The 13656-nt window shown below is 35.5% G+C and overlaps 1 protein-coding gene across 2 annotated transcripts in view; it reads left to right on the forward strand.

Annotated features, from left to right (window-relative positions):
• Nucleotides 1–13656, forward strand: part of DMD (dystrophin) — a gene marked incomplete at both ends in the record, with an annotated part of 1177430 nt that overhangs the window by 505286 nt on the left and 658488 nt on the right. For both annotated transcript variants that reach the window (XM_082480534.1, XM_082480533.1), the window contains one exon: nucleotides 6357–6529. In XM_082480534.1, the coding sequence (XP_082336660.1) occupies nucleotides 6357–6529 (173 nt within the window). The remainder of the gene's footprint in view (nucleotides 1–6356; nucleotides 6530–13656) is intronic.

Raw genomic sequence — 13656 nt, forward strand, 5'->3', positions numbered from 1 at the left:
TTTCATTCTGAATTGCTACTGAAGCTGACTGATATTCCATATATGAAGACCCCAAAATTTAAAACTATGGCATATTTGAATCAACAGGGCTGAAATTTCCTTTGCTGAATGTTTGTTTTACATTTCTGCTGTTTCATTTGTACAGATTTCACGAAACTTCTTTATTCCATTCTGGGAAACATGGATAGTGAAAAAAACCCAATTGTTTTCCAAGTTTAAGCAAAAAAAGTCAGGAAATACACTTATTTTTAACTGTCGTTTCCCAGGGGTGAGGTTTGACACAGTGTAATTTTTGTACCAGATTTATGCTTTTTGCCGTCCCAGTGAAATGAATGACCAATTTTGACACCCCTTCTGCCAGATCATTGTTTTCATATTGGTTATTAAAGATTTTCTCCCTGCAGCTTATTCAGTTCTCCTGCACCTCCTAGCAGTGTCCAAACTACAATACACGTCTCAGAACCTCAGCATGCTCCACTTGTGATTATAGGGGTCAGGCTTTTGTCCTTATGATTGCTCCAGGCAATGGTTTCTGAGTGGGAAGTACAGGGAAATGACATGCAAAAATTTTGAGGTTTTTTCTTTTTCACATTCTGAATATGTCAAATACTAAGCTTTTTGGTCTTTTTCAAATATATATTTAGGGCATAATTTTTTTAGTTAGCTGGATGACATACCTAAACATTAAGGTGTATAACTTGAAATAGATTTCTTGGTCCATGACTTAAATTCCTATGACAGAGAAATAATATTTCTAGATACTTAATGGTAAATCATAATATCTTACTGTCTGAATATCATATAATATACAGAACATATTCTATCAGAACACATGACAAAAGATAATGAATCCAAACAAAAATAAAATAATTCACATTTTCTAGAATTTCATTGCTTCGGTAACAGCAATAACGTGGAAAAATCTGCTGTTCCTATAAATGTTTAACTTTTGATTTATTGGTGTCTTACCATGGTATTTAAAAAATTGACACTTATTTCCTACTTCTCTGGAATAGTACGTGTTGATGTTGTTTCCATATAAACCTTAGCATATTAAAGGTTAAAATCAACATTTTTTAGCTTTTTGATCATATCGTAATAATTTTCAGATTTAAAATACCATTTATCTTACATAATTCTGCAATGTCCTTCACTGAATAATATAGTTATGCAAGTTCAAAGTCCATTTCTGTTTCTTACATTGTTTACTTTACACAAATAGCATGTAAATTAACAGATTTAGAGTAGGAATTTTTTTCTGAAGATCATGTAGTATAGGAATAATGAGTAGAAATGTGAGGTAGAAAATTCTTCGAGCCATTCTCTTCTTTACAATTTGATTGACTTTGTGCATCTGGCTTAAATATTGTTTGCTTTCACTCTACTTGCTAAATCCTAAGCATAGTACTATTCATTTAATGATTGACTTTGCTCAAGAATTGTAGAATATTTACTATTAAAATAATTAATATATGTATTAATTAAAATGTGTAGAATATTTAAAAAGTTAATTCCATCAAAAACTTAAGCACAAAACACCAAAAATTTAACGAAGTGAACTGCAGCTGTTATTTTTACTGTTTTATTAAATGAGTATTATATTCAGGACTTATTTCTGACTAAGACCTACTGGAAAGGAATATACCCCCTGTCCTTCTATTCAGTAATACTAGTAAACCATAAAGATGAAAAGTAAAATCTTATTGTGAAGTTTTCATAAGTAAAATTACTCTTTAATCTACATTTAAATTGTTATAATTTGTGATTACTAGACTCTTCAAATAGTTTCTTTTTATGATGCAAGATCAGAAACGTCTTTTTAAAATGTATTATTTGAAATCTTGTTACCTTTAAAATATTGCAAAGAAAAGCAACAAACTATTACAAAAAGGAACATTTTTTTCCAGCTATGAAAGATCTTATCACAAGCATGTTCTCTGGACTCTCAGCGTCAGTTGAGATTATTCCAATAAGCAGAAGTTTGCAGGATTGGACCTCTATTTCATTCTTTTTGTAATGTGTTGGCATATAAATGAGATGCTTGTTCTTCAAATTAGGTGAGCAGAAGGACACTGAACAAGCAAAGTTACAATTTTTTATCTAGTTGCAGTTAAAACAGATGAAAACATGTTTTATCATACCTTTTTTTTTTTTTTTTTTTCAAATTGAATTGGCTAGCTGTGTTTCTGTCTCTGGCTGAAACTAATAAAAGACAATTCTACTTTTCATTTGTATTACCAAACACAAGTTAGATATCTGAGACATAATTTTTAGTGGAGCTACAGAGAAAGCAAAACAATGCGATGGAATATTGTGCTGGTCAATGCTTAATACTGTTTTTACTTTCTTTAATAACTCTATTGCATAGACTGGAATTCTGTTGCACCTAAGTAACTACAGCATTCTTATTCCTAACCACTCATAGGGAATTGAATCGCAGATGTTCAGTGCTGACTTCCCATGTCTATCTGAATCCATACGAGAGAATGGCTGAGGGACTTTTTGGGTAGATTCATTTGCCATGACAAGAATGACAACAAATCAAGGAAGAGTCCACTCATGCTAATGGTCTTTTTTCTTCTATTTCTAGTACATTATAACCTCCAAAATCTCTCCTGTGTTACTTCAAATTTGATACCTACTCTTCACAGAGAGAAGAAAGGCAAATCTGATTTTTTTGTGCATGGTGAAATAGGACCATCAGATTCTAGCTACAGAGTTTAATCAGACTGTGACAGAGTGTTAGAGGGCAATTTTAATTTTCTTTTTTTGTTTGTGTTTCTACCACTCATTATTTTTCTGCTTACTGCAAAATAACACAACATCCTTTGATCCCTGCCTCCTTTCAAAAGTGCTGGTAGCGTGAAAGAGCTTCTCGCACACAAACTAGCAATTTGTACTTCTTATAACTCTGTCAAATCAGCATTCTGCCTTATCTCTGAAAGAAAGTTGCTGCAGAGTTGTGTGCAGCAACTGAAGAATGTTTCTGTGTTAAACGAGACAAAGAGTCTTTGGTCAGTTGGTCTGATAAGTTCTCAGCTAAAAGTTTTCATTCTGAGGTCGATGTATTTCAGAAGAAATAAGGGACAGAAACACAGTAGAAGAATTACAGGTAGTGGTATTGGAAATTTAGAGAATTTGAAGAAATGGTTGGAGAAAGGTTGCCTGCAAAAATTGGGGATGCCCCATCATTGGAAGTCTTCAAGGTCATGCTGGACAGGACTTTGAGCAACCTGATCTGGTGAAGGATGTCTCTGCCTATGGTAGGGGGTTGGACTAGATGGTCTTTGAAAGTCTCTTCCAACCCATCCCTGGAAACATTCAAGGTCAGGTTGGATGGTCTCTGACCAACCTGATCTAGTTGAAGATGTCCCTGCTTATTGCAGGGGGGCTGCATAGATGACCTTTAAAGGTCCCTTCCAACCTAAACTATTCTATGATTCTGTGGTAATATGGCTGTAGATTTTTGTCCAGAGAGTATTCCTTTCTCTGTGCAGCAGTTTCAGTGAGATGCGCATATCTGTATTAAGAATTCATTAAAAAGCAGAAATGGTAAGAAATGGCTAAATATTGTGACACTGAATAGAGTAAGGAGACATTTATTTTTACACTGCTATTTTAATAAACCTATCTCAAGAATTATCTGAGGCTTTTAGTGTCTCAGTGGTATATTGGATCCTTTGTCTAGTTTGGTAGAAAATTTTGTGAGCTTTTCATAATACAAATTATTGTTTTGAATGCACAAAATCTCAGTTCATTAGAGAAAAGGAGAAAATCATAACTTTAAAAACGTTAGGGAAAGTAAGTCTAACTTTAGACTAAAACCAAATTGATGCAGTCATCAATCCAAAACATTTTAATTCTTTCATGTCTGGCTGCATTTTATTCAGGCAGCAAGAGGTATAGTGTGAACTTCACCATTTTAAGGAACCATGGCCACAGCTTTTCAAAAGAATGGATTTTGCTTAACTGAGGAAAGGATTTTTGTGTGGCTAAAGGAAATCAGCAATTATGAGATGTTCTGGCTCTACGGTGATGTCTCGACTAGTCTTGAAGAGAGAAACTTTTCCTTCCAAACACAAATACCATAGAGAGAAAATTAAAATCCCCAGAACAGCACAAATATCAAGTGCCTGGTTGCACTGAGGCTGGAAGAGGCCACCTACAAGAAATGAAATTAAAATGCAAAGAATTAACGATTAAGTGCATTTCAGAAACATTCATTTTGCTTATGTTTCCTCTCTGGTAATGCTACATATGATGTATGTTACCAGGATGATAAAGAAATGACAGCTGTATAAATTAGTTGGATAAAATAATATGGTTTTCCTTCAAAACCTGCATTTATTTCTCTGGTTTTGATACTCATAATGTGGAGCTGAAAGGTAATCTTATGTAACTCATGGTTTTGGGTTGATTCAAAGAAATATTTATGTTGTCTTTCTGGTAAAGAACACGGAAATCACAGGAGTACCAAATTATGCCCATTTGGATAGTAGACTTGAAATGTGACCAGAAGTGCTCTGCTTGAGGATTTCATTGCATCAGTCTTGATTCACAAGGAGGAAGTCTCTGCTAATTGTTTTTTGTTACATTCTATGCTTTTATCCTTAAAGTCAGTGCACAGGTTATGACAATATCTTTCCTCAGCACTGGGTTTTCTAACAAAGTCAGTCATTCAAATGATTCTAAAAGATTCAGTAGAAAGAAAGAGGTTGAACACCACTTAGTTCACAGAATAGAAATAAACAACATATTTATATCTTGCTTTATAGAGCAAAAAGAAAACCTGTATAATTCAGTAATGAAACTGAATGGGTTGATAAATGGATAATTAATGATCATTGACAATGTATGGAGTTTCAAATGGTTTCACACATTTTAAAGGTGTTAAAAGTCTAGACTAAATTCAGTTTTTCTTCCTTTTGGTGTTCCAAAACATGGCATTGTGCAGTTAGGTCAGTGTAGCGTGAAGTATTTTGTCTTTCTTTGAAACAACAATTAACTGACTACTTGAAGAATGGTAAATGTTGGGTTGTGAATATCCGGCAAAAGGCAAAACTAGTGATACCCGATAAACTTTTTTTTTCATGGTGTTACTTTGATATTTTTTTCATATCTGCTGAAACAAGTATAAAAGAGAAGCATAAACAGCAAAATAATAAAACACTTAAACATAAGTCTGTAAAATGGGACTTTTTTCTACTTTTTAAAGAAGAAAGGGGCTAAAACAGATATAACCTTGGCGCAGAGTAATTAATGAGTGATAGAAGTCACTAGTGTTTTGCTTCCCCTCCAGCCATCACCTTTCTCAGAAATAGTTTATTAAGTCTTCAAAGAAAGGATGGACATTCAGTCATTATTACCCGGTTATTGTAAAACTATTATTGTCAAAGCTATTGTGGACTCTCTTGAAGGACAAGAGGCCTTGCAGAGGGATCTGGATAGATTGGAGCATTGGGCTATGATTAATTGAATGAAATTTAACAAGTTGAAGTGCCAGATTCTGCACCTAGGACAGAGTAATGTGAGGCACAGGTATAAACTGGGAGAGGAGTGGCTGGAGAGCAGCCCTGCAGAAAGGGATCTGGGGGTGCTGGTGGGCAGCAGGCTCAACTGGAGTCAGCAGTGTGCCTTGGCAGCCAAGTGGGCAAACCGCGTCCTGGGGTGCATCAAACCCTGCATGACCGGGCGGTCAAAAGAGGGGATTATCCTGCTGTATTCAGCGTTGGTGTGGCCTCACCTGGAGGACTGTGAGCAGTTCTACGCCCCACAATTTAAGAAGGATGTGAAGGTCCTTGAATGCGTCCAGAGGAGGGCAACAAAGGTGGTGAAAGGGCTGGAAAGGATCTCCTGTGAGGAGTGACTGAGGACTTTGGGCTTGTCTAGTTTGTAGAAAAGGAGGCTGAGGGGCCACTTCATTGCTCTCTGCAGCTTCCCGAGGAGGGGAAGTGGAGAGGGTGGTGCTGAGCTCTTCTCCCTGGTATCCGGTGATAGGATGCGTGGGAATGGTTCAAAACTGAATCCGTCAAGGGAGGTTTAGACAGGACATTAGGAAGCATTTCTTTACCGACAGGGTGTTCAAACACTGGAACAGGCTTCCTAGAGAGGTGATCAATGCCCCATGCTCGGCGGTGTTTAACAGGACAATGCCCTCAATAAACTGCTTTAACTTGGTCAGCCCTGAATTGGTCAGGCAGTTGGACTAGGTGATCTTTGTAGGTCCTTTCCAACTGAAATAGCCTATTCTATTCTGTTTAATTATAACTTTCCTCCTTTTTCTTTTGCTTATGAACATTTTTTTTATTTATAAAAACAATATTTTGTTTTTCTTTTCTAAAATCTTGATATTACAGAGCATTAAAGATAGCCTGGGGAGACTGCTGGGTCATATAGACATTGTTCACAGCAAGAAGACACCAGCTTTGCAAAGTGCTACACCAAGGGAAGCGGCAAATATACAAGAAAAGCTGACTCAGCTTAATTTTCAATGGGAGAAAGTGAATAAGATGTACAGGGACCGACAGGCGTAAGTAACTTTAAAATTGTTATTTCTGATGGCATCATTAGTATTTGGCTTACTGTTGTTGGTTGTTTCTTAGTCTTTTTCTTGTGGAAATAGCTTTTAAAGTCACAAATTATACTTTCTTGTAACTAAGCATAGAATCTTTATAGGTAATTGTGATTTTGTTTATGAGCATTTTTGCAAAATTGAAAATATTTTGACCAACTATCACTTGCATTAGACCAAAACCTGGCATGATATTGCATACATATTCCTATGTCATTATAAATGACACACCTTTATTCTGAGATAGTATTAGGCATTTATTCTTTTGTACCTGTACTATTGATTTAAAAATCTGAATCTCTGATGGCTGCATCAGAGTAAAATCCTTTTTAATTGCAGAGGATTTACTAGTTCAAGGAGCAGTTCTCACTTTATGTCTAAGGAGCACAGCTAGAATTGTTAGCAACTCTAAATCCAGTGTCATCTTTATAAGTCTGTATATTAGACATTATACAGCAAGGCAGGATAATCAAGAGAAGTATAGAAAAGCATTCAAGTGATAATAAATAAAGCTGTGATCTCCTACAACATCATATAATACTTGTTATTATTTTTCTCCTTGTATATTATTTGTGGTGTTTGTAATCTGGGAATTGTATTATGGTGAAAACTGTATCCAAACCTATTTTATTAATAGGTTTGTCCTGCAATCCAAGCCTTGGTAACTTTTGTGTTTTCTTTGTTTAGAAATATTGGTCAGCAACTGTAACTTTGCAGTTTTCTACAGAAATATTATTTCCACTGTCAGCCAGTCACTAGCTTTGATTTTATGTTGCTGGAGAGAGAGAGAGAGAAAGTTTACAATAATCATCATAATCAGGGAGAATCATAGTAAAAAATATAATTCAGTAATCTTCATGTCATCTCTGTTTTGTCTCAAAGTTTAAAGCATAAGAAACTGAGACAGATTTATGATCTGGTAAAGTTTCCAGATACTCCCATGCACAGTACTTTTTTTTTAAAAATAGTAAGCCTGGCCCTGGTGTGGTAAGAGATTCTTCTGTTTCTCATGATGCCATGTACAAAAATGAAAGCTGCTAGAATCAGATACTGGAGCCAAGTTTCTCACACAGATAATAAAAATTGGGGATATTTGGCGTTGTGCTTTTCCCAGAATCTGGCTTTGCCAAATTCTTACTGGTACAGTAGACCAAGCTCCGAGAAACCTTTAGAATCTCCCCATATGCATTTTTGACCAGTGGTGCATAGCAAGAAGAGAGATTTACTATTAGCTGAAAGCCACTGTTATCTCTTATTTAGACTATAGTGATATTTAGCCAGCGGCAGAAAGTATTCTGAGGTGAAATGAATTAATGTTTGTCAAGTATTTTGAGGTCATCAGATAAAGGCACTAGAGAAGTGTAAAGTATGACTGCGCTCCAGCTGGTGTTTGCCTGGGGCAGTCACCTCTTCTAGTATGATGGACAGCAATTCAAGGTGATGATAAGCTTGACTGCTGTCTGGAATCACACACCTTTCTTTTAAATCTTTTGTTTGTGGAGTCCGTCTTACGGTGTCACCGTTTCGGTGTTTTCATTTGAACTCTGAGGTGATCCCTATCATTTCTGCAGTTTTGTGAGGTGCATTTGGACTGCACAGGAACGCTAGGGAGGAGAGGAAGGAAGACAATATGGCCTTTAGCATTTTGCTTCTAGCAGTTTGTGTCTCTAAGAGGTGAAAGTATCCGTGTAAGTCTGGCCTTGAGACATGGATGAACCTGTGTTTATGAGATACACTATTGATGATGATGTTTTAGGACAGTTTTGGGATTATTATGGGAGCTCTGTCTCACTTTCAAGGGAGCGTATCTAAGTGAATGTGAGTATTCCATGTTTGAACAGTTACAGAAACACACTACACTATGTTCATTTCTTAATATTGGTTTTAGGAAATCAAAATGTTGTAATGACATGGAAATTATTATTTAAGTAAATGCAAAGTCAACTATCACCATGATAGATGGAAGTACAAAACAACTTTCCTTACTCCTGTACTTACTAGCAGAGATCTTACTCTGAATCTCATAGAAGTCAATAAGAACATTCACGTTGAATTCTTTTCTGTGGAATGGATTTCCTGGAAGTCCTGATTCATATCTAGATACTTTGTAAGTAACTTTATAGTGAGTTCCTTTTAATTAGCAATCAAAACATATTTTCAGTTTGTCTTACAGCAGAGCATGTGCCAGTTTGACCGAAATGTGTTACGATAATAAATACTCAAGTAGCTTTATAGGTCCAGTTATTTTACAGTATTTGAAAACCTTGTTTCACATTGTCATTTTAGCATGTTTCCTGTATTTGAATGTATTCATACTGTACTTACTGTAAGATAACATGAAATATTTCACTGAAAAAGTGTAAGCAAAAATGCTGTGATCATCCTAGTGTAGTCTTTCAGTTGTATTAGAAACCTAGGGTGAATGCAAATTTATACTTGTTTCACAAGCTCATTGAAACACTAGTCTTCAACTGACTAATTTTTTAAGTAAAGCCTAGACCTAGCATGGTTCTTGCTAGGAGTGAGTTTCTTTTCTGTACAAATTAATTTTACAACATGGTAATTAGTTATGTTTCCAACAGACATATGGGGATCACACCATCTTCTACCGAGTGAAATTTGTTTCTTTGGTTTTAGTTTTCTGAGTGCACAGCAAACTCCAGGAAACAGCAGCAGCGGCATGATTTCTCTTTTGTGAGCTAAGGAGTAATTTATGATTTCATTTATAACTTCAACCTTTGTTCTCAAGATACAAAATGTCTATGTTATCTATTCCAATAGTTACATTAAGATAATACAGTCTGAATTTTGTAAGGTAGATTTATGTTACAGTGCCAGTAAGAATAACAATTCAGATGCCATAGTTTTTCCTGTCCTTGTACCAGAATTTAACAATAGTGTCCCTTCTTTGCAGCAGCCTTAGAGACTGGATTTTTTATATTAGCCATGACTATTTAGGAAGTGAAAGTAGCACCAGGTCCCTGTATATCTTCAGTGAGAACACGTATAGTATTCGGAAAAAAATTAATATTATTTAATAGATAATAGAAAATAGGTTTTTAAGTTATTGTCTTATATAACTATCTTATCAACTTACCACTTGTGGAAGATCTTGTTTCTCTTGTGAGGATACTGTCTTCTCAGGCTATTTATGCTTCAGTCTTGTTTTTGTGAACAACACGGACTCCCTAAAAGTATTCCTTTCTAACAGTGCCAGAAGCCATTGAATCAATAAAGTACGAGAAACTTTTCCAGAATAGACCAACAATACATTCATTTTAAGTATTTCTATAGGAATTGCAAATCACTCGCAGAGAATGTAAAAAAATAAAAATGCACAAGGCAGAAAACATAGAAAAAATAGTCAAAAGAATCTAATTTAAAATAAAAATACTTAAATTTTACAGATACTGTAGACTTTGAATGTTTTTGAATTTTTTTCTTGATGGTGAATTAAAATTCTAATGGATCCCTTAGAGCAATTTCAGATAGCTAAGTTTTGTCTTTTTGTGTCTTACTTAAAAATTTTCTTCCAGGGTATACATTATAGACTAGGTTAATGCTCTTCTAATTAATCTGAAATCTACTAAAAATTAAATGTTGTGAGAGAATGTAGGAAACTTGATACCAGATATCTTTAGAAAGTGTATATCATGTGCTACCCGTGGGCACAAACCACAATGAATTTCATAACCTTTTTCCTCCCCTGAGAGTCTTCTATGATAGATGGAATTCTGCAGTCATGAACTAAATGGACTTAACGAACTTCTGTGTATAAAGATAAATCATAAATGAGTGACGTGTGTGTATCTAGATATATGTGTGTGTATAAATTGATAGATAAAAAGTAATAGTGATCTAAACAAGATGCAAATGGTATGGAATAAGGGGTGAAATGTCCTGGTTTGAGGTAAAACAGAACCAATTTTCTGTTCAGTAATTTTACTTTGCAGCTATGCCTCTTCTAACTACTGAAATTAACAGCATATTGTGCAGACACTGTTCGCTTTCTCAGAGTGATAAGACCTATGTCTATAGCTGATGCCCAGGCATGGGATGCAGAGAGGCTCCTGCTTATACTTATTGCCATAACAGCCAAGGCCAACCAACTTTGTTATTTGCCACGTTGGAGGGTCGGGACCAGAAAAGTGTACAGAGGTCCCACTTGTGGGGAGGAGCGGACAGGACAGGTGACCCAAAACTGACCAACAGGGTATTGCATCCCATCTGCCTCATGCTCAGTATAAAAGCCCAGGGATCAAAGGGTCACCCCTCTTTCTCCAATGGCTTATGTCCGAGAAGGACTCTGTCTGCCTTTGATCCCAATGCTGAATCCAGATCCAGAATCCAGCTCCTGTCCATCACTGGGTCCAGTCTGAGACTTACCCTGTGCCTGCGGGTGATGTGATTGTCATCCTGGGAGCTTGATACGGTTTTGTATATATTTTGTTATTTTCTTTTTATTATTTTACTATTAATGTTTCATTAAAGTAGTTTAGTTCCTTCTAAACTCATAAGTCTCTTTGTCTCTCTCCCTCCTCTCCTTGGAGACAGGTAGGGGAGACAGACCATCTGTCACTCGCCTCAGTGGCCAGTCCGGCCCAAACCATGACACTTGTTAATTCTGAAAAGAGGAAAAAGTGATATGCTACTCTTGTATCAGAAAAAATCCCAAATCCATAATAATGGTGCCAAAACAGATTAATGGCTTTATAAAGGTCACAAAAAACTGACTATTTTTATAGTAACAAGAGCAAGCCATGAAGAACTAGTTAACAGGTTTATCCTAAGAAAGATTTTAATTTTTGGACGGCAGTATGACTGCCAACTATTTCGGAGCAGGCTTAAATTAACTGTTGATTAGCTTCATAAGGATTAACAAAATACTTGTATTATACATAAAGAAACTATTCATTGGCAGAAAAATAACTTTTGTGATCGTATTTCTAACACCACATAGTAGCAGACATTGTAATCCCTCACTGATATATTCTGTTGAGTTGAGAACTAATCTGATGCATGGAACAAGACATTAGGAAAAAGAAAAGAAAGACAATTTTTTAAGTTTAAGAAACTTTTGTAGGTCCTGTATAGCTGCAGAACCAGCCACCAGTAAGCCTTGATGACTTGCCTGTCTATGTCTGGTATCTGAATCAGATCCAGCCTCTGTGCTCTGCTTGCTTAGATAAAAACATATAGATACGATACTAAGACATCTGGATTCAGCCCAGGTGATGCATTCACAGTATAGTTCTCTTTTCAGAATATGAGATATCACCTTAGAGTAATGTCTATAAGCAATTGATGAATGCAAAGCCAGCTATTATTAACATACCTAGGAAATCTACTTGCTTGAATATAGATTTGTAGAAACATTTAGAAGCCCGAAGACATCTTGCATGGCCTCAACCTCTTACTTCAGAACTGTACCACTCATTCATCCTGTGCCAGTTTTGCATGGATTTCTCGTTAACATTCCACTATAAAACTATGCTTAGGACTGAATCCCCCTGTGACTGTCCATTTTACAACTATTTAACCTCGCAAACTGAAAATAAACCAACCATCCAAACTAAAAATAAAAGATATAATAGTCACATTTAGAACCTTTAAGAAAATGGGTTTGTAGCCTTGACGGTCAGATCTATCTTAAGGAACATAAAAGTAGAATTACTGATTCTTTCATTATTTATTAGATATCCTAGGGGGCTGTTTAGTATTTTCCTTCTCCAAGTTTCTCAGTTGTGGATTCCCAACTTCCATCTGTGGCACAAACAATGCTCTGCAAATGTGCAGTCTTTGAAGACGTGAGTCATCTGACCTATCTTTAATTATTTGAGTTTTAGTTATCTAATTTACAGTACTTGTCTAGATTCTTTCTTAATTAAATATTCCCAAGCAATTCTTTCACAAGTAACTGTCTGTTGCACTATATAGTGGGTCCACATTACTTATAGATGAATAAAATTAGGGGAGATTACTCTTAACCTAGAAAGTATAATGAAACAATATTATTTCATTTATATGTAAACATGCTGTTATATACCTCTTTTTCACTAGCCCAGACAGCAATTTTTTTGTTGCTTGCCTTAATTCTGACAAAATGAACGACAAGAATGTATGCTAACTGCTTTGTTACAGTACAGGGAGAAGAGCAAATTATGGATGGCCTATGTATTTTGGGAGAAAGGCAGAAATAGTGGCTCCTCCCTCATCTAAGAGTATCCACTCACACATTTCTGTTGAGGTTGTAAGCCTTATTATTAAACTTACCCTTGGCTCGGGATTCAAGATGAGAGTGAAAACCAGAACAGATTACTTCATCCTCAAGGAGAGGAAATTATTTCCTTTCTAATGTTAATCTCAAAATAGCTACCATGCCTTAGTTACATGCAGGGTAGGCTTTTTTTTTTTCCTTTCTTTCACAATACCTCAAATTGTTCGTCTAGATGATTTTGAAAAGGGCAGAATGGAGACAGCTTATAATACTTGACTTACAACCAATGTGAGTTGTTAATTTATTTCCATATCGTACTTACTGCATAAAAATGCTCTCCATGCCTGTTGTCTTACTAATTCTGATCTAATTCTTGCAACAGATTTGCCACTTCATTTGCCCCCATAATATCACATCATCAAGTTAACGTATTGGTAGGTTTCATTGGTTCATTAATTGCTTGCAAACAGATATAAAATAATTTATAACAAATAGGCATAACATAATGTATAAATGTTTTTATTATGGACAACCTATATAAGGCTTTCCATCAATATTTATAATCTAAAGAAACCCAAAACGTATGGGAACTATATATAGATATATATATATATATATAACTAGAAAGATTTAATTTCCAGCATAAACTGGAAAATATTTGTGCCTTATATATGGCGAATAAAGTGGCTCTTTTCGTAGGGCAATGTGTATTAGAACATCTGCTAAATGGAATAGCTACAAGTGAAATTTAAAATTATTTGTTAAAGCTTAAATAGCAAATTTGAGGCAGTATGAGAAATAATACAGTAGCTTTTGGGAAGAGTCATGTTTATGAAATCACTGTCATATGGCTGGTTTTAGAGCTTAA

Source organism: Vanellus vanellus (assembly GCF_965231255.1).
Source record: "Vanellus vanellus genome assembly, chromosome: 1".
Classification (NCBI taxonomy): Eukaryota; Metazoa; Chordata; class Aves; order Charadriiformes; family Charadriidae; genus Vanellus; species Vanellus vanellus.